The following is a 19,947-nucleotide window of genomic DNA, read 5'->3' as shown; positions in this document are numbered from 1 at the left end:
TCTGTGTGGGCATGTGTATCTGTATCTGTGTGAGTGTGTGTGTGTCAGCATGAGGAATATATCTGTGTGGGCATGTGTATCTGTATCTGTGTGAGCATGTGTGTGTGAGCATGAGGAATATATCCGTGTGGGCATGTGTATCTCTATCTGTGTGAGCGTGTGTGAGTGTGTGGCAGCCACTGAGCCCAGTCCCACATGGTGGCCACAATGGTGTCCTTGCACGGCCCACTCTCCTCCTGAACTTGAATTTCCCCAGGAGTCACAGGGTCTGTGGGCAGACCCACAACAGTGGGCAGCGGGTGTGGGTTGTCCTGGCCTCACCCTCCCTCATCTACAGGTGTAATCCGGACGGCTGTGCCTGACCTTGACCGCGAGAGCCAGGAGCGCTATGAGGTGGTGATCCAGGCCACAGACATGGCGGGTCAGCTGGGTGGCCTCTCGGGCTCCACTACCGTCACCATCGTGGTCACCGACGTCAACGACAACCCGCCCCGTTTCCCGCAGAGTAAGTGAGGCCTTCCCAGAGGAAGGCGCGTCTGTGTGTCTGTCTGTCAGCCCATCCAAGCCACTTGCCAACCCCAGCTTCCCTTTAGACTTCCCACCAAAAGAATTCCCCCGTTTGTCTGTCTGTCTACCCAAGCCACCCAGTTATCCCCCAGCCCCCCTCCAACCATCCGTCCTACCAAGGAAGAACCCAGAGCTGTCCAATGCTCCACAGAGCCAAGTAACACGCATTACCTTCCCAGACCTCCTCTTGCTTCCTGCAGAGGGGGAGCCCCATCCATCCAGCCTTCCATCCATCCTCCAGCCCATCACTGGCCCCTACCCACTCCCCTAGCCACTTGTTGGGCAATCCCATGCCGCTAAACTAGGCTTGCAAAGGGAAGGTACTGGGGAGAAAGGGGGCGCACAGAGATCTAGGCAAAGGCAGCTGCAGCCCCCAGGCAGAGGGAGGCCCATAGCTGTGCAGGGAAAAACTGAGTTTGAGTGACAGGCATTTCCCTCCTCCTCTGAGCCTAGGGGGCAGGACTCTGTGCTTTTGAATTAGGAGGCCTTTCCACCCTCTGCCTCTACAGGCACAGCAAGGGTTGGAGAATGTCTCTGGTCCAGCCCCCCAGCTCCCTATCAGCCCAGCCAGCCCCTCTGTCCCCGGCTCAGGCTGAGAGCCACGACAGGGAAGCCACCAAAGCTGGCAGAGACTAAATGCCATGGGGAGCTGGACTGATTCCTATCGGGTGAGTCATTACTCGAGGTCTGCTGCTCTCGCATTAGGCTCCGCCACAGGGGACTGACCCCCGAGAGATAAGGGAATCCAATCCCTTAGCTGAGAGTGCAGCATCATCTCGGCCTAGAGCCTCAGATCAGACACAGAGCAGAGTGGGCTGAGCTCACCAACCGGCTTCCCGGCACCAGGGAGCCTGGCACAGGAGCCAGCCCACTGACCAATCTCCCAGTCCAGCTTCACCCACTGAAGGCAGATGCTTCAAAGCCCCATGCAGATGCGTGGGACGGGTGGGATGCACCCCCACCCAGTCTTCTGCCCACTTGTGCCAGGCTCTGAATGAGCTCTGAGCTGGAAGGGGTGAGGCAGAGCAGGGAGGAGGAGGCCAGGTCCCTGGGAAGGTTGGCTTTCCTGCTCATCCTTCCTTCCTCCTTCCTTTCTTTTTCTTTCTGTCTTTTTTATCATGAACTATAACACATGAAAAGAATGTAAATATAAATGTCCAGTTCAACAAGTAATTATAAAGTAAATACTCCTGTGACCACCAGCCAGAACCCCAGAAGCCCTAAGATGCCCTTTCCTGATCAGCCTCTTCCTCAACTCCTCCATCCAGTCACCCACCACCTGCTTTTGTGATGATCATCTTTAAGTCTGTTCATCTATGCAGGCATCACCAGACATAGTCTAATTTCATCCATTTTTGAACTTTATATAAATGGGATGAATCATACAATACAAATTGTTTTTGTCTTGCTTTTTACCTCTCAAAATTATATTTATGAACTTATGTTGCTAGTAGCTATAGTTTATTCATTTTCTTTGCTGTATAGTGTTCCATAATTATCTATTCTGGTGATGGTGGACACCAGCATTATTTCCAGTTTGGGGCTATTGGGAAGGAGACTGTTTTGAACCTTGTTGCCCCTGGTCTCCAGGTCCCCATTTGCACTTGTTCTCTGTGGATATGGAGGAGTGAAACTGCTGGGCCATGGGATGTGCTTATCTTCAACTTCACCATATAAAGCCAAACTGTTTTCCCCCATGAGGAAATGCACATGTCCACTGTACTGTATCTTCACTGACTCTTGGTACTGTCAGATTCTTTGATTTGTGTTAATCTGGTGACTGTCTACTGGTAACTCATGCTGGTTTTCATTCATACACTCACTAGTCCCTCACACATTACATTTATGCGACAGCCTGGCATTCTGCCAGGCACTGGGAATGCCTGATGAATAAGAGATGTGGTCCTTTTCTTCCAGGAGCTCATACCCGAGAGAGAGAATAAACAGAAAATGAGAGTAAAACGCAGTAATTCTAACAATAGGATAAGCTTGGGGAACAAGGGAGCACAGGAGCAGAGCCTGGAGGTCTGAGAACGTTCCCTGGAGGAGGTAACATTCAGTGAGACTAGAAGGCACAGCGGGAATTGGAAAGGCAAAGGCAGAGAGGAGAACAGGGAGAGGGGATGCCTGGAGGTGAGCGAGAGTGAGTTAGAGATGCAGAATCACAAGAACTTCAGCAAGGCTGAGGCTAGAGATGGAGTGGGGATTTGAGGATGGGGCTGGAGAAGCCAGCAGGGGCCAGGCAGCATTTTGTAGGGCAGGCCAAGGGGCTTGCACAACTCCATCCCAAAGGCAATGGGGAGCCATGGAAGGGATTAAAGCAGGGGAGTGGCATGTTCAGCTTGTGTTTCAGAAAGTGCCCCACCCTGGTTGCTGTATGAGGGTGAATCAGAGGCAGCCACTCCACACAAGTGTTACCAAGACCTGTGGAGCGTCCAAGAGACACAGCCCCGCAGTCTCTGCTTCAGCTAGGCTGGCCCATCGCTTAGCAAGGCATCCTCACCTCGACCTCAGTTCTAGTTGGAAAGCTGCAGCCTCTATGCCATCTGATCTCTTTCCTTCTGGTTTCCCCTCTGCTCCTCCCCTCCAGCCACACAGCCATCTTGCCATTCTTCCAACATGCCAGGCACTGTACCCACCTCAGGGCCTTTGCACCTGCTTCTCCCTCTGTCTAGAATGCTCTTTCCCAAATAGCTGCTTGGCTCGCTCCTTCCCCTCCTTCTGACTTTTGCAGAAATGTTGTCTACTCTGAGACCTTTCTCCATCAGCCTATTTAAAATGGCACGACATCCTCATCAGCACTCCCGCACCTTCCCTGCTTTATTCCTCTCCTAAGTGCCTATCACTGTTGGACATACCGTATGTTTCACTGATGTAATTGTTCAGTGTCTTTCCCTCTCTATTAAGAGGAAAGCAACAGGAGAGCTGAGGTTTTGGTCCATTCTATCGGTTGCTGTAACCACAGTGCCTAGAACTGCATGATGTTTGGGGATATCATAGGTGCTCAGTGTACATATTGAAATGAAGGAAGAACCACCATTAACATCAACAGCAAAACCTGTATGAAGCCCCACCATTTTAACACAATTTATTCTATTTATTGGGTAGCTACCAAGTGCCAGGCACTGTAGTAAGCAAGTTACAGGCGTCATCATCTGAGTTAGTTGTCATAACCACACAGCTATTGGAAAGGCACCATCGTTATTCATTTCCATTTTACAGTTGAGGAAGCAGAGGCTCAGGTAGGACTGACTCCAGAGCCTTGGCCTTTATCACTGTGCTCCTCTGTCCCTGTCACTGGCCAGGCAGGGAAACTGTGGCCCAAAGAACTGCAGGCATTTTCCCAAATCAACCAGGGAATAAACCCAAGGGTCAGAATTTAAAACCCTTCTCTTTGCACTGCCACCCAAACCTCTGCAGGGGACATGCCTCTCCCAGCCCCATTCCGGCCAAGCTGAGAGCCCTTTCAGGCACTGTCCTCCACAGAGGCTCACCCGGACCCTCTTGTCCCCTCCGCCACTGCTGGCAGAGGCTGGGGTAGGGTCTGCCTCCATCCCTGCTCATGGCTGTGTCCCCCACAGAGATGTACCAGTTCAGCATCCAGGAGTCGGCCCCCATCGGAACGGCCGTAGGACGTGTGAAGGCTGAGGACTCAGACGTGGGAGAGAACACGGACATGACTTACCACCTTAAGGAGGAGAGCGGCAGCGGCGGCGATGTGTTCAAGGTCACCACAGACAGCGACACTCAGGAGGCCATCATCGTAGTGCAGAAGGTGCAGCTGCCTCCAGAGGGGTAGGGGAGGCAGGCCTCAGGGATGGGAGGATCAGGGAGGCCTCTGAGCAGTCAATACCCCTACCTCGCTCCACTCAATAGATTAGTTCTCTCCAGAGGCCCAAGACCAACCTGGAAAAACACCGATGGTCTCATTCCCGTTTTGCACACCAGGCATAGAGAGGTGAAGTAACCTGTCAGAGGTTGCCTAGCTGGTTGTCAGAGCCAGGATTCCATCCAGATGGGAACCCACATTCTCAAACACTCTGATATGTGCTTCACATCCTTGCCAGGCTCTTCACACTCCTCATTTCCTTTAATCCTCATGTTTCCCTCTGAAGCTGAGGTCACTATCCTCATTTTTACAAGTAAGAAAATAGAGGCTCAGAGAGGTAAAAGGGCTTGCCCAAGGTCACACCTGTAAGGCACACAGTAGAGATCTGAGCCCAGGTCTGGTGACTCCAAAGCTCCTTCCTTTCTCACAGTCTTCCTCGCCCACCGGCTGACCCCGGAACGAGAAACGAAAACTGCAAACTCAGCGATCCCTAGGGAGGTCAAATAAAGAAGCAAAAATCCATCTTCCAGGATTCGGTCAGGGGCTTGGCAACTTGGGGCTGCAAAGGCCATTGAGACCATCCACTCCAACCCCACTCTCCCATGGGAGGTCTGAGTCCCCTGTACTGGCCCACAGGTGGTCATAGGCTTTTGTTTGTATACCTCCAGTGACAGGACGCTCACTCTCCGCCACCGTCCAGCTTTTCTGCCTCCCATTCAGCCTGCTTCTGTCTCCTTAAATCTGTGCCTATCAGCCTGAGTGCTGCCTTCCAGGACCTCTAGAAACATCTGCCCCAACAGCCCTTCTTTCACTCAGCAAGCACATAATGACCTGCTCTTTACCTGGCATTGAGGGCTTGAGGATAGAGAAAATGCCCAGTCCCTTCAGCTCCTTCCCAGAGGATAATAATATAACAGCCACTACTTGTGATAAAGTGCTTGCCATGTGCCACGTGCCCTTCAACTACTTTCTGTGTATTAACTCATTTGATCCCTTCATCAACCCTCTGAGATGCCGTTATTGTTCATTTTATAGGTGAGAAACTGACACCCTGAGAAATTCAGTAACTTTCGCAAGGTCATGCATCGAGCCTCGTTTAGTAGGGATACAGGCCCAGGGGGTCCAGCTCTAGAATCTCCCTTCTGTAAGCACTAGTGGTTTTCAGTCTTTTGATCTCCATAGATGAGCCCATTTTACAGATAGAGAATTGGAGGCCCAGAGAAACCCAGCTTCACCCAGCAGCAGAATCAGGCTTCAAAGTTAGCCTGGGGACTCCAGCACAGCATTTGCACTCATCCCCTGGGCTGTGTAATCTCCCCCACCCCCAGCTCTCAGGCCCCCTCCCGCTGCCTGCTCCAGCAGTGGCGCCCAGGGTGTCTGCGGAGTCAGTGATGGCTCAGGGAGCAGATTGATGACCTGGCTCCAGAGTCCATCGCTCACTCCCAGGACAGGCCACCGCCTGCCTCCCTGCATCCTGATTTCCCAGGAAACAGGCTGGAGGCAGGACACGGCTGTTTTTGCTGCTGGAGAAGTCAGGGGTGGGGGATTCTGAGATCAATGGAAGGACCATACACAGGGCAGGCACCTGCCTGTGGGTCTCCTGGAAGGTCACTCTTGCCAATCAAATTTCTCCCCCACCATGCAACTGAGGTCCTTGCAGCTCCGCCAGGGCTTTTTCTCTTTGCTATAGGCAGTGTCTTTAGAAGGCCAGAGCTAACACACAGCCTTGGAGCTCGTTCATCAGAGGGTCACCCATTAGCACCCCCCGATAAGAAGCACAGGCTCAGCGTGGATTTAGCTGGATCTCAGAGGAAAGCTCTAAGGCAGCTCGGCTTATCCGGCTCAACTCACATTAGTTGCTAACTCCTGCATACCAGGGAATCCTGGCTCTGCTAGTGACTCACTGCTTGGTGACTTGGGCAAGTTACTGAGCCTTTCTGGGCCTCGATTTCCCCATGCGTAAAATCAGATCATAAGAACACAAGCCTCTTAGGGTTGCTGTAAAGTCGAGTTAATATATTTAAAGCACTGGCACACAGTAGGTGCTTTGCATTCCTGAAATAAACTAATGAAATATGCCCACAGACTGCGCTGGGAGGCAGGGAGTTTGGGAGCCCAGCGCGTTAGCCTGGAGTGGCTGTGTCCCTAGGCAAGACTGTCCTTGAGGAGCCCCAGTTTCTCCAGCATAATCGACAGGGTTGTTCTGGGCCAGTTCTACCATGCAGCCCAATCATCCCTGCTGCCCCTGCTGAGACAGCGTGTGACCTTGGGCCAGCCCCGCCTGCCTTGGCCTCCCTCGTGAAGGCCTCAGTGTCCACCAGACCCCACCCACTAACCGGCCCTCCGCTCCCTCCCCCAGCGCCTGGACTTCGAGTCCCAGCCCGTCCACACCGTGGTCCTGGAGGCCCTCAACAAGTTCGTGGACCCCCGCTTCGCCGACCTGGGCACGTTCCGCGACCAGGCGATCGTGCGCGTGGCCGTGACCGACGTGGATGAGCCCCCAGAGTTCCGGCCGCCCTCCGGCCTCCTGGAGGTGCAGGAGGACGCGCAGGTGGGCTCCCTGGTCGGCGTGGTGACGGCGCGGGACCCCGACGCCGCCAACCGGCCCGTCCGGTGAGACGCCCGCCCGGGGCCGACGCCTGCTGCCTGCTATCCCGCCATCGCCCCGCGGACAGACCGCGGGCAGATGGGAGGAGGGCTGGGGCGGGGAGGGCCGGAGGAGGGGGTTGCGTGGGGGAGGGAGGCGCAGAGAGAGGCGCACAGGGGTGGAGAGAAACAGGCACGGAGCCAAAGGGCCAAGGAAGCAGATGTGAGAGCAGTCAGTGAGAGAGGCAGGGGAGCCAGGGCAAGGAGGGAGAGAACCAGGAGGGACAGACAGAGCGGGCACTGCTGGCTACAGCCACACTAGCTCCCTGGTCTCTTGGCTGGGCCATCCCTGTGCCCACGACTCCCCCAGTCTTCTCCCTGCACCCCTTCCCTCTGATCATCTCCCTTGGTGCTCTGCTAGGCACCTCAAACTTAAATTCAGAACTGAGTTCCTGGTCTCTCCATCAAAAGAAAAAAAAAACACCAGTTTGCCTGGCATCATGTCCGTCTTGGGAGTGACAGCTCTATCCTTCCAGTTGTTCAGGTCAAAAATGCTGGAGACGGCCTTGCCCCTCTCATTGTCTCATGCCTCCCTTCAGCACATCCTGCTGTCTCTACCTTAAACATGGATCCAGAGTCTGACCTCTGCTGCCACACCTCGGTCCAGGTCACAATTTTCTCTTGCCTGGAGTATTGCAGTTACCTCCTTGCTGCTCTCTGATTCTGTCCTCACCCTTCTTTAACCTAGAATTGCAGGAGCCAGCCTGATCCTGCTCAAATGCAAACCAAAGCCTGGTCCTGCTCTGCCCAGAGCCCTCCAAAGACAGCTATTGAGCTCAAAAGAAAAGCCCAAGCCCTGACCGTGACATGCTCTGGCCGCCCTGTCGCCTGTCAGACCCCACCTCCCTCTCCTTTCAGTGCACTCGGCCGCAGCCACACGGGCCCCTGACAGCCTTGCAGACACACCAAGCTCTCCTGCACGCGGAGCCTGTGCTACAGCCAATCCCTCGGCCTAGAATGTTCTCACCCTAATATCCCCCACAACACGCATCGTTCGCTCTCTGACTTCCTCTAGGTCTTTGCTCCAAAGTCACCTTTTCAGTGAGACCTCCTCTGATCGCTCTTCCTAAAATTTCAGCTCCACCCCAACCCCTAGCCCTGACGCTTCCTATCCCCGTCCTCCTCTGCTGCTTCCTCATTAGCCTTCATCGCCATCTGACACCCTACCTGCTTTTCTGATGGCCTTATTTGTCTTTCCCACTGAAGGTAAGCTGTCTGAGGGGAGGGATTTACATCTGTTTGTTCACTGCCATACCGACAGGGCCCAGCCCAGGCCTCAGCACTCCGTGGACACATGCTGAATATATGGTGAATTAATGATATGTAAAAATAGATGCCGGGCGCGGTGGCTCACACCTGTAATCCTAGCACTTTGGGAGGCTGAGGTGGTGGTTCACCTGAGGTCAGGAGTTTGCGAACAGCCTGACCAACATGGTGAAACCCCGTCTCTACTAAAAATACAAAATTAGCTGGGCATGGTAGCGCCTGCCTGTACTCCCAGCTACTCTGGAGCCTGAGGCAGGAAAATCGCCTAAACCCGGAAGGCAGAAGTTGCAGTGAGTTGAGATCGCGCCATTGTGCTCTAGTCTGGGCAATAAGAGTGAAACTCCGTCTGAAAATAAATAGATTAATTAAAATAAAATAAAAATAAAGACTGAGAAAAGAGGCAGAAAAAAAGACTCATGGAGATGTAGAGAGACCAACAATGAGAGGAAGAGATTGCAGAGAGAGAAAATCCCATGGAAAGAGGACAGGAGGGACCGACATGGCAATGTGGAAACAGAGAAGGGAGCCTCAGGGAGGCGGTCAGACGAGGGAGGACATAGACACACACACAGGGGAGACAAAGGCAGAGCAGGGATCCCAGCTGGGTTCCCTGGAAGGGTCTGGGCGCTGCACGTGTTGGGGAGTTCCTGATGGTAGCCTAAGTTGGAAGAAGCTCAGATAGAAGAGGAGGGAGGAAAGGCTGTAGAAGAAACTGATCCAGAGGAGACAGCGATGGCGGGGAGTGGCCAGTGTTAGATGGATGGGAAGGAGGCATTGGGGCTCCCTGATTCATTCCCAAAACCCCTGTACCTAGTCAGTGAGTAACCCCTGAGCTGACTATGAGCCTAGCTCTGTGCTGGGCATCAAGGAGAGATGGGAAGAAAGTTTATTTGAGGACCTCTGCATTGTGCAACTCCAGAGGGCAACATTCACATCATTGTGTGTCTGAATGGCTCTATTAGGATTGTGCAGTGCACAGCCTGTGCAACCTTACATGGCAGCCCTAGGCGAGACACACAGATGCTATCCTGCTTAACTGTTTGTTCATGGACTCTCAGATTGGGAGATAGCCCCAGGGGTCTGGGAAGATTTCTAGGAGACAGGAATTGACCTGAGTTGGGTATCTGGGTATGGTATAAATATGAGGAGAGGCACATTCCAGACAGAGGAACAGCTTGTGCAGAGGTATATAGAGGCAAAGGATGATAGGTGTGCCTGGAGAAGAGCAGACTGTGATCGCTATAGGGGGCTGGGGAGATGAGGCACAAAAGTGAAGCCTCACAGGGTCTCACAGGCAGGCCAGGACCTCGGACTCTGTCCTGAAGCCCAGAGCGCCCACGCTGCTTTCACCACACTCACTGCCAGTGCCACCCTGCCACTGCCTCTGAACTCCTTCATGCCCTTCCACTCGGGCTGGTGGCACAGTCTCTGAACATCGCCCTTGGCCTCTGGCCTGGGTCCAGACCTCTCCAGAGAAGGCATTGTCACCCGTTTGTCAGGGAGCTGAGGCCAGGAATGGGGGAAGGATTCTTCGGCCTCTCCCAGGGAGATAAGAACACAGAGTGGGAGGCCAGTCCTTGGCCCCAGGTCAGTGCTCCCGTCTGCCAGCTCCCCTCCCTCCAATTCCACTCTCCACGCCCCCTCAGTCCTTTCCCTCCTCCCCGCTTTGGCTCCCTTCCCTCCTGCTTTTATCTGCACTGAAAGGGCCAACTTTGAAACCTGCTTCTCACCGTCTTTCATCTCTCTCTGCCGGCCCCTTCCCTGGGGCTCCTCAGATGTGGAGGCAGTGAGGAGCTTGAGACTAGTCCCATTTAACGCCACAGACATTTACCCAGCTCCTCCTCCGTGCCAGGTTCTGAGCCAGGCCTGGGGACACCAAGATGACTCAGCCAAGGACAGAGCTGGGGTGGAGCTCCCAGACTGTGGGATACACACATGGAAGTGAGGGGCTGAGGGAGACAGAGAAGGGGTTCTCTCTGGCCCTGTGTGCTGCCAGAGCTTGCTCTAAGGGTTCCATTCCGGCAGCACCTGTGTTCTCAGGGTCACAGGCCTAGGCAGCCACTCAGCACTGAGTAGTGCCCGGCACTGTTCTGTGCAGTGAAGAAGCAGAGATGATAAAACAGGATCCCTGCCCACGTGGAGTTTGCCTTCTGCAGGGAGACGGACAGCAAATGGTTACGTGGAATAATGGCTGAAAGCACTATGAAGAAAATAGTGACAGGATAAGGAGGGATCGGGGCCACAGAGGGCCGCTTTGAATTGAGTGGTCAGCAATGTGACACGTGAACTGAGATCAGAATGATGGGGAGCCATGCATGCAAAAATGTGGGAAAAGCATGCCAGGTAGAGGGAACAGCAAGTAGAATGGCCCCGAGGCAGGCCTAAGCTTGGCGCATCCCTGGAAATGAAGAAATGAAATGGCATCCTGGGAGATTTTGCCTAGTGTGGTTGGCAGGGAACAGTGAGTGCCTGGAAATTACAGAAATGCAAACAGTACAGAGATTTTTTCTGAGCCTCTGCACTGGAGAGAGTAGACGGTGCCTCATGTTACTACATTTACCCTTCAGAGCGCATCGTACTCATTTGACAGATGAAGAAACTGAGGGTCAGAGAGGGAAAATGACTTCCCAAGGCCACCCAGCTCACAAGGGGAAGCACTGGGGTCTGACCCATGACTGACCACTTCCTGAATCTAGCCGTTTGCCATTTCACCCCTGCTTCCTGCTCTCCTTGTGGTTGGTGCAGTACCCAGACTTGCGCAGTGCCCTCCCCTGTGCACCGGCCACCAAGATGAGTCGGACAGGGGCCGGTGGGAAGCCTGGGCTGCTGTGTGAACAAATACAGTGACAGATCCAGGTCCAAGTAAGCCTGAGCTGAGGCAGGGGCTTGAGGAGCTCCAAGAAGGGGTGAGTAGTTTATGCACCAGGAAGAGGAGGGACAGCAGTTTGCCCAAAGGGGCCTCTGCTGGGGGACAAAGAGGACAAGGCTTGGAATGAGGAGAGTGTGCTCCAGGCTGGCGTGATGGGGAGGGGAGGTGGCAGGGACAGGATCGTGAAGCCAGGAGGTTAAGTCTGGGAGCAGGGAGATTAGCTGGATGAGCTCATGATAGGGACAAGGGGGCACTTGGAGACAGGCAGCGAAAGACCTTGAATGCCACCTGAAGAAGCGGGACTTTCTCCTGTAGGCAGTGGGACTTTATCCTGAAGGCTTTAGGAGGGAGGAAAGTGCTCAGATGGGTCCACCTCTCGATTAGGCAGGTTTGCACATAGACTGGCCATTTGTCAGCCCAGCCATGTTCCTACCTAGCCCTGTCGTGAGTCTCCTTTGAACATAAAAAACAGCTAGTCCACACTACAGCAGAGGAAGGGAGCACCGCATTTCTCCACGCAGCAGCCCGCAGTGCAGTGCAGCAGAAATTGCAAGGGCTTTGGAATCAGAGAAGACCTGGATTCAAATCCCAGCTCAGTTGGAGAGTTTTGAGCAAGCCAATGCACCCGCTCTGAGCCTTGGTTTCCCCATCTCTAAAATAGGCATCATAATAGTATGTGCCTCATTCATAGGTATTAAATGTCTACCATGTACCGAGTTCTGTGCCTGGTGCGCTCAGGGTTGGAAGAAGGATTAAGGGCTTAGCACATAGCAGGCCCTCAGGAAATAGTCATTACCATTTTTCTTGGTGGTCAGCACCCCCGTCTTTTTCCCTTTCATTCTGCAGCCAGTATTAACCACATACATTTTTCCAGGCATCGTGTGTGTGCTTTTGAGTATGCGCCTAAAGGGAGTGGGGGGGAAAGAGTCACAGATAGGGTGGAGTGAGCAGAAAGGAATCCCTTGGTTGGGACAGTGGAGCAGGAAGCAGGCTGCTTTGTTTTTGAAGAGGATTTTCCCACTACACCCCAACACACACACACACACACACACACACACACACACACACGAGCAGCTTGGGTGGCAGCCACACCGTTTAGCCGGCTGCGTGTATGTTCATGTGCCCACACACAGGCATACCAGAAAGCCTGTATGTGCATAAGCCTGCAGCCTTCCCAATTTATTATGCCTGTGTGCATTATAGATGCACATATTTATGTAGAGGAAAACCACATATGCCCCCCAACCAGGAAGCAGCACCCGCCCCATTTTCTCCACCCTAACCTTGACAACAGCAACATTTTGTGCTGTTGCTAACACATGGAAATGCCAGCAGGTGTACCTGGTTGGCTCCTTAAGAGAATGCTCTTAACCTCTGGCTCTGAACAGACGTGGGAGCTTGGCTCTGCCACTAACTATCTGTGTGGCCCAGGGCAAGGCACCTGGCTTCTCTGAGCCTCGGTTTTCTCCTGTATAAAATGAGTGACGATGGCATCTGGGAGGATTTGAAGAGCTCCCGACACAAAGTCTTGCTCAACAAATAAAAGCAAGAGCTGATCTATACACCAAGCACCGTCTTAAGTGCTATGGGTAGTCACTGGTCTACACCTCACAACCAGCCTGTGAGGTAGGTATGACTATCTCCATTTTTAAGAGGAGGAAACTGAAGAACAGAGAGATTAGGTGACTTGCTCAAGGTCACACAGTTAGGTTTCAAACCTAGGCAGATGGGCACCAGATTCCACCCCTAAGCACCCTTCCCAGGCCTCCCTTGCACGTGTGGGTGCACACACACACGAGCTGCCACAAACTCATATTCTCTCCCTGATCCCCTTGCTGCCCTTCAGGTCGTTGTCACCAAATGAGAAGCAGGACTGCAAAATTTCAACAGAACCTTCTAGACTCACAGCTGCCTTCTGTCCTTCTCAGACTACTGTGTCCCTGCGTGGTGCCCTCCCTGCCCCCAGACATGCAAGCCACACACTGGGCTTGGAGGACTCCTGTGTACCCCCCCCATCTCTGAATAATAATTAGAGTGACAATAGTTCCCATTCATGGGGTAATTTTCCTGGAACTCAGCTAAGCACCTTACATGCGTTTCATTCTCCCCACAATTTACAAGGTAGGATTATCATCTCTATTGTGCTGGAAATTAAAGATGGAAGTGACTTGCTGGGGGTAATGCAGACCTGGCTCCAGACCCAGGGCTGAGCTTGTCTCTTGAGCCTCTGCTCAACTATCAGCAAACTCTCACACACACAGGCACGCCACTCACCTCTTCACCCACAACACAGACCAAACACACAGCCCATGCGAGTACTCCACGTGAGCTGCACAAGCTTTGCCCCCACCTCACCCCCCCACCCCCACATATGCCTGGCCACAGTCCCTGCCATACACTGCTTCCTCCCACCCCTCCCTCCCACTCACTCTGTGGCTCCCTGAGCTGGAACAAAAACACCTGGGTTCAGCCAGCCGCACTGACCCCCAGCCCCAAGTCTTTAGCTGGTTAATGGCGGGTCCCCGCTGCCCCCGCCCTATGGCCTTGGGAACAGCTGCCTCCACTTAGATTCCAACCCCTCCTTTCCTCTCAAGGAAGGAACAAAAGAGAAAAACAGGGAAAAGGAGGAGGAGAAGGAGGAAGAGGAGGAGGAGGAGCAGCAGCAGCATGGAGGGAGGAGGGAGGAGAGAGCTCTGAGCCAACAAAGGAGGAGAAACAAGAAGGCGGTTGGCATCCTCCCATAAGCCCGGCCTCTCGCCCAGCCCAGACCAGGGACCAGGAGCCCAGGCTGAGTCATGTCTCTGATCCTCTCGGGGCCTCTATCCTCCCACCTGTAGAATGGGAGGAGGTCTCCAAGGTTCCTTCCAGCTGAACTGACGCTCAGGAGCCTCCTTCAACCTCCCTTGGACTCAGGTATCTGATGGGGCCAGGCTGGGGCGAAGGGGGCCTGAAGCTCCGCGGATCGAGGCTTTGACTGGTTCAACTCTGGATGGGCCGTGGGTCAGGCTAAAAAGAACTCTGGTAGAGAATCCCCAATCTGGTTTCAAATTTCAGTTCTGTGACAGAGTCGCTGTGTACCCTTGAGCAGGGCACTGGCATCACTAGCCCATGTCACCTTTTATAAATAAGAAACAGGCCCCCTTTTGATACTTCCTGGTCTAGGACACGTGGCTGGACAAGCAGAAGGCTGGCTGGAATTCACCCCCACTTCCTCACTTCAGCCTGGTATCATTGTGCATGACACAACCTGCACAACCACACCTGGCAGCTCTAAGCTTGGCAAGTTTCCTCTCTGAGCCTCAGTGTTTCCATCTACAAAATGGGGGAGATCACATCAGCCTCATAAGATGCCTGGCAGAGACCTCTGCTATCTCACTTGCCACTTTATCCCCAGGGTCTAGCACAGACCAGCACAGAGAAGGCACTCAAGTAATGTTTAGGGCATAACGGAACGAATGGAGGGCTGGCTTGGGGAAAAGCAGTCTCCAAACTGTTGAGTGTGTGCTAGAGAGGAATTATAATCATGGGTCTGAACCTCCCCACGTACTTTCACCCAGGTCAGCGGGACTCAAGGTGGCCAGGGGCAAGAAGGATATGGGTTTAGCAGCTGAGGAACAGGATGGAGCATTAAACTGGCGGTTTGGGGGATTGGCTTATAATTCCCACTATACCCATAGGCTGTAAGTCTGCCATAGTCATTCACCTCCGGGACAGTAAACATGAAAAGCCTAAGAGCTGTCCTGTATGCCCCGCCCCTCCTCTAACACTCCAATGTGGGGTGAGTAGCAGTCACCCCCTTTTTCAGGTGAGCAAACAGAAAGAGACTTGCCCAAGGTCACACAGGAAGAATCAGTGGCAGAGGACTCAAGCTCTGACTGCTTTCAGATCCACACAGTCCCACTGGGTGTCAATATCCCCATTTCAGAGATGGGGAGTTGAGGCCCAGAGAGGTTTGGCAATGCAGCCAATGCCTCACTGAGGGTCATCTCAGGGCTCTGGGCCCCCAGCAAGCAATGCTTCTGGAATCCTCACCTCCCCACTCCGGGAGACTGCAAAAGGGCCCCTTTCCTCCTGCCTGTGGGAGGGGCCAGGTGGCTGCGCAGGGGCCCCTCCTTACCAGGCTGCTTTGTCGTGGCGCACAATGAGCGCTTGCTTGGCATTCGAGGCCTTTGTCCGTGCGCAGCCTCTCGGCGCCCCCACCTGCGTTATCAGCTTGGGGAAGCGGCGGCCGAAGCTGGCGGGGCCTCTCTGGGCCGCCGCCGTCTGAGACATGTGTTGGACACGGGCCTTTAAGGCCTGGAGCCGCCACACAAAGGCCCGGGAAGAAGGCGGAACAAAGGGCTTTTTCACGCGGCAACTGAAAAGCTGCAGATTAGCTCGCGCGTGCTGGGAGGAGCCGGCGGCCGTGCCCCCAGGCCCCCTCCCACCGCACTCACCCAGCGCGTGTCCCTGGGCTGGTGCCGCCATGCCGCGGCCTCCAGAGGAGCCACCTAACGCCACAACTGACCCCCTCTCACCTGCTCAGAATTCCCCATTGGCTCCTCTGGACACACCAACTGCGTGATATGCCCGTGCGCTGTGGCGGCGAATTCTTCCCCACTTCCCGGTTCGAGCCATTTTGCAGTGTTTGCCATTCCTGGGATAATTCTCAGCCAGCGCGCCTTTGCCCCTTCTGTTTCCCCTGCCCACAATGCCATCCCCACTCCTGACCTCTGCCTTCAAGCTCAATTCCAGGGGCATGTCTTAGGGAAGGATGAGAATCAGCCTAGCACAGTGGTTCACGCCTGTAACGCCAACACTTTGGGAAGCTGAGGCGGGTGGATCACTTGAGCTCAGGAGTTCGAGACCAATCTGGGCAACATAGCGAAACCCTATTTCTGCAAACACACACACACACACATATTAGCCAGGCGTGGTGGCACGCACCTGCAGTCCCAGATACTCGGGAGGCTCAGCGAGTCAAGGAGGATCGCTTGAGTCCAGGAGATCCAGGCTGCAATGAGCCATGATGGCGCCATTGCACTCCAGCCCGGGGAACAGAGTGAGACCCTGGCTAAAGAAAGGAGAGACAGAAAGAGAGACAGAGAGAGAGAGGAGAGAAGAAAGGAAGAAAGAAAGAAAAGAGAAAGAGAGAGGGCGGAAAAAAGGAAGACAGGAAGAGAGAAAGAGAGGAAAGGAAGAAGGAAGGAAGGAAGGGAGGGAGGGAGGGAGGGAGGGAGGGAAGGAAGGAAGGAAGGAAGGAAGGAAGGAAGGAAAAGAAAAGATCAGTGAGTCTAACACTGTGCTAGGCACTTTGCCAGCTTCCAGCCCTCACGACAACTGTGGGTACAAATTATTCGCTCCCTTCCAACTGAGGAAACTGAGGTTCAGAAAGGTTAAGGGCTACCCATGGTCACAGCAGCTACCCGTGCAACTGGGATACAAACCCAATCGCTTCCCGCTCCTCCTCGGTCGCAAGGGGTTTCTCTGCCCCTTGTGTGTGTCCCAGGCAGGCGGTCCCTCTCTTGGAGTAAGGTGGGGGGACGGGGCAAGGGCTGCATTTGACACGGGGGCACCTTCAATCAGCCCCGCCCTGTCCCCCGCAGGTACGCCATTGACCGCGAATCAGATTTGGACCAGATCTTCGATATCGATGCCGACACTGGCGCCATCGTGACTGGCAAGGGGCTGGACCGCGAAACGGCCGGCTGGCACAACATCACGGTGCTGGCCATGGAGGCGGGTGAGCTGGGGCCGCGCCTCCTCCAAAGGCAAATATGGGGCGAAGGAGCAAAAGCTGAAGGGAGAGGCCAAGGGCTGGCGAGCAGAGCCTGGGCTTCGCTGTCATTCAAAGCCCATGAGGGAGGGGCCAAAGGTTGGGGGCGGGGCAAAGAGAAAGAAACTAGACAGAGATCCCACAGGGGTGAAGGTGGGGGCAAAAGCTGACGGGTGCGGGTGTGAGCAAAGATCCCGCGGGGTTTCAAGTCAAGGGGGTAGGGCTGTTCTCAAGCTAGGCTTTCTTATCATTTGTTGAGCACCTGCTATATGCCAAGCCCTGTTTTAGGGGCTGGAAATCCAGCCTTGAACAAGACAAAAAAAACGCCTATCCTCATAGGGAGAACAAAACTATCAACAGAGAAAGCACGGACATAGCATGTCAGGTGATGTTCAGTGCTAAGAAGAAACAAGGAGAGAAGGAAGCTGAGAAAAGGAACTGGGAGGAGGAGGGGCATTGCTTCTCTTAGGGGAACATCTAAGAGATGAGGAAAAGACATTTCAACAAAGACCTCAGAAGGGGAGGGAGTCATGCTGACATCTAAACGAAGAGCATCCCAAGCAGGGGGAGCAAAGGCAAAGGCCAGTGCAAAGGCCCTGCGGTGTAATTTGCCAAGCATGTTGGAGGAACAGCAAAGAGGCCAGTGTGGATGATGAGGGGCAGCGCGGTCAGCCAGAGCCACTGGAGGGTCTCTGGACTTTACTCCAAATGAAGTTGGAGTCATTGGAGGGGTTTGGGGACAGGAGGGATGTTCTCAGACAGGGTACCTCTGGTAGCTGCATTGAGAGGAGCCTGGAGCCTGAGGGGGAAGCCGGGGCTTAGCTAGAAGCTGAAAGCAATTGTTCTGGAGAGATAGGACCATGGCCTGGCCCAGGGCAGTAGCTTCAGAGGAGGGGAGGAAGAGGTGAGAAGTGGCTGGCTTTGGGACACAGGCTGAAGATAGAGCCATTGGGACCTGCTCATGGGCTGATGTGCTGGGGAGGGATGGAGAGGGGTCAAGGATGACTCCAAGGTGCCCGGCCTGAGTTTCTGGAAGAATAGGTGTGCGTGTGTGTGTGTGTGTGTGTGTGTCACTGTCACTTTGCTGCAGCTAGCGAGAAATGTGAGCTGGGAGAGAAAAAGAGAGAACCCTGAGACATGGCATCCAGCTCAGTAAGGCTGTGGAGGTGAGGAACTGAGAGCACGGGGAGAGGGCCAAGGGGAGTGCCCTCGGGCTTCCTCCATGCCCAGAGCAACACTGCCACCGCCACAGCCTCCACCTGCTCTCCCAGCTTCTATGCCCCGTCAACCCTCAAGGTCTCAGGCGTCAACAGAGCCACCAGTAAGCAATCATGACAACAGGAATATGGTTGATTCTCTGAGCTGCAGGCGGGCAGGCAAACATTGAAACCCGCCCCTGCCCATCGGGACCCCAGGCCTCTCTCCCCCCGGGCCCTCCTGCCCCAAGCTCCTCCTGCCAGCCCTCTTCCTCCTCCCCTAGCTGCCGACCCCCATTTCCCAGGCCCCACTGGCCCATTCTGGGGCCGAGGAAGTCCCTAGGCTGAAGTTCCCTTCGTCTCTTTCAACTGCAGTTTAAAAGGAAATATAAAACTGGCTCAAACCTCAGTGCCTGCTGCTCCGGAGGCTTTGAATCCACTCCTCCGCTGCATGAAAGGGAGATAACAAAGGTGGCTGGGGAGGAAGTGGCAGCTGGACTTGGGGGAAGAGAGCCCCTACTTCTTCCCTCCTCAAACCTGCTCCCTAGGTAGCAACTGAGGCTTTGGTCTGCAGAGGAAGCCAGGGAGGACTGGCCTGGCTGCTGGGCAGGAATGCCTCCTCTCTCTACCCACAAATACACGACCCCCCACGCACACCACCAACCTGTCACTGGACCAATGTCCCACTGCCAGCAGCAATATCCTCTCGGGTTAAGCATTGTGCTTCCACCCAGTGGGTCTCTTTCAGAAAGCAGCTAGAATAGCATATGAAGCCTGTAAGACTGCCATTTCACAGGAGAGAGAATCGGGGGAGGGGTACTCCACAAACATTTTACAATTTTTACTTAATATATATTCTGGGATAGATGCTTTTTAGCACATACTTTATTGAATTATGATAAGTAGCATGATCAGCACCCATTTTTCTGATGGGAAAATCGAGGCTCGGAGAGTTAGGAAACTTTCTTGCCAAAGATGTGCACTGGCAAAGCTGGGATTCCGACCAGGCATTCTTGGTCCCCGTGACATGCTGTGGCCTCCCTTTTCCGGGCTCTCTCTGCTCTCTGAGCCCCACCCCCGTCCCATCCATCAACCCCAGTAACTGACCGTGGGGAAGGAGATGTATCCCTGAAAGGAAAAGACTAGCCACTAGGCTTGAGACCCCCCTTCTTTGCCCTGCGATCCCCAACCCCTGCCCACTCCTCACCCAAGATATTAATTAATGGGAAAAGGAATGGTTTTGCTTCACAGAGGTGGTGGGAGGATTAAACAGCATAGCTCATGGGAAGAACTTAGCCTAGTGGTTGATGCTTAGTAAGTGCTCAGTTGATGGTATCTGTTGGTCTTAACTCTGTTCCGGGCCCTTTCTTGTGATAAGCTCATGAAATCTTCATCCCTAAGGGGTGTCCATTCTACTGCCATCTTCACTGTGTAGGTGAGGAAACTGACTCAGCACGGCAAAGTCATTTGTCGAGTCCCATCCCCAGCCTGCCTGACTCCAGAGTCCGGCTCTCCTCAGCTGCCCCTCCAGTCCAGTTTCCCTGGTGCCGGCACAAGATCAAGAGCTCTCACAGGCCAGTCATGGTGGCTCACACCTGGAATCTCAGTACTTTGGGAGGCCAAGGTGGTCAGATCACTTGAGTTCAGGAGTTTGAGACCAGCCTGGCCAACATGGCAAAACCCTGTGTCTACTAAAAAATACAAAAATTAGCTGAGCATGGTGGTGCGTGCCTGCAATCCCAGTTACCGGGGAGGCTGAGGCACAAGAATCGCTTGAACCTAAAGGCAGAGGTTGCAGTGAGCCAAGATCATGCCCCCA

At 54.0% G+C, this 19,947-nt stretch overlaps 1 protein-coding gene across 1 annotated transcript in view; it reads left to right on the top strand.

Annotated features, from left to right (window-relative positions):
- Positions 1 to 19,947, top strand: part of CDH22 (cadherin 22) — a 134,970-nt gene that overhangs the window by 92,280 nt on the left and 22,743 nt on the right. Inside the window, exons 5-8 of the mRNA XM_017541285.2 lie at positions 338 to 505; positions 4,149 to 4,342; positions 6,756 to 7,009; positions 16,763 to 16,899. Coding sequence (XP_017396774.1) covers positions 338 to 505; positions 4,149 to 4,342; positions 6,756 to 7,009; positions 16,763 to 16,899 — 753 coding nt within the window. The remainder of the gene's footprint in view (positions 1 to 337; positions 506 to 4,148; positions 4,343 to 6,755; positions 7,010 to 16,762; positions 16,900 to 19,947) is intronic.

The sequence above is a fragment of the Cebus imitator genome, unplaced genomic scaffold (assembly GCF_001604975.1).
Source record: "Cebus imitator isolate Cc_AM_T3 unplaced genomic scaffold, Cebus_imitator-1.0 Scaffold132, whole genome shotgun sequence".
Lineage (NCBI taxonomy): Eukaryota > Metazoa > Chordata > Mammalia > Primates > Cebidae > Cebus > Cebus imitator.
Note: the sequence above shows the minus strand (reverse complement) of the source record. Positions and strands in the feature narration are given on the sequence as shown.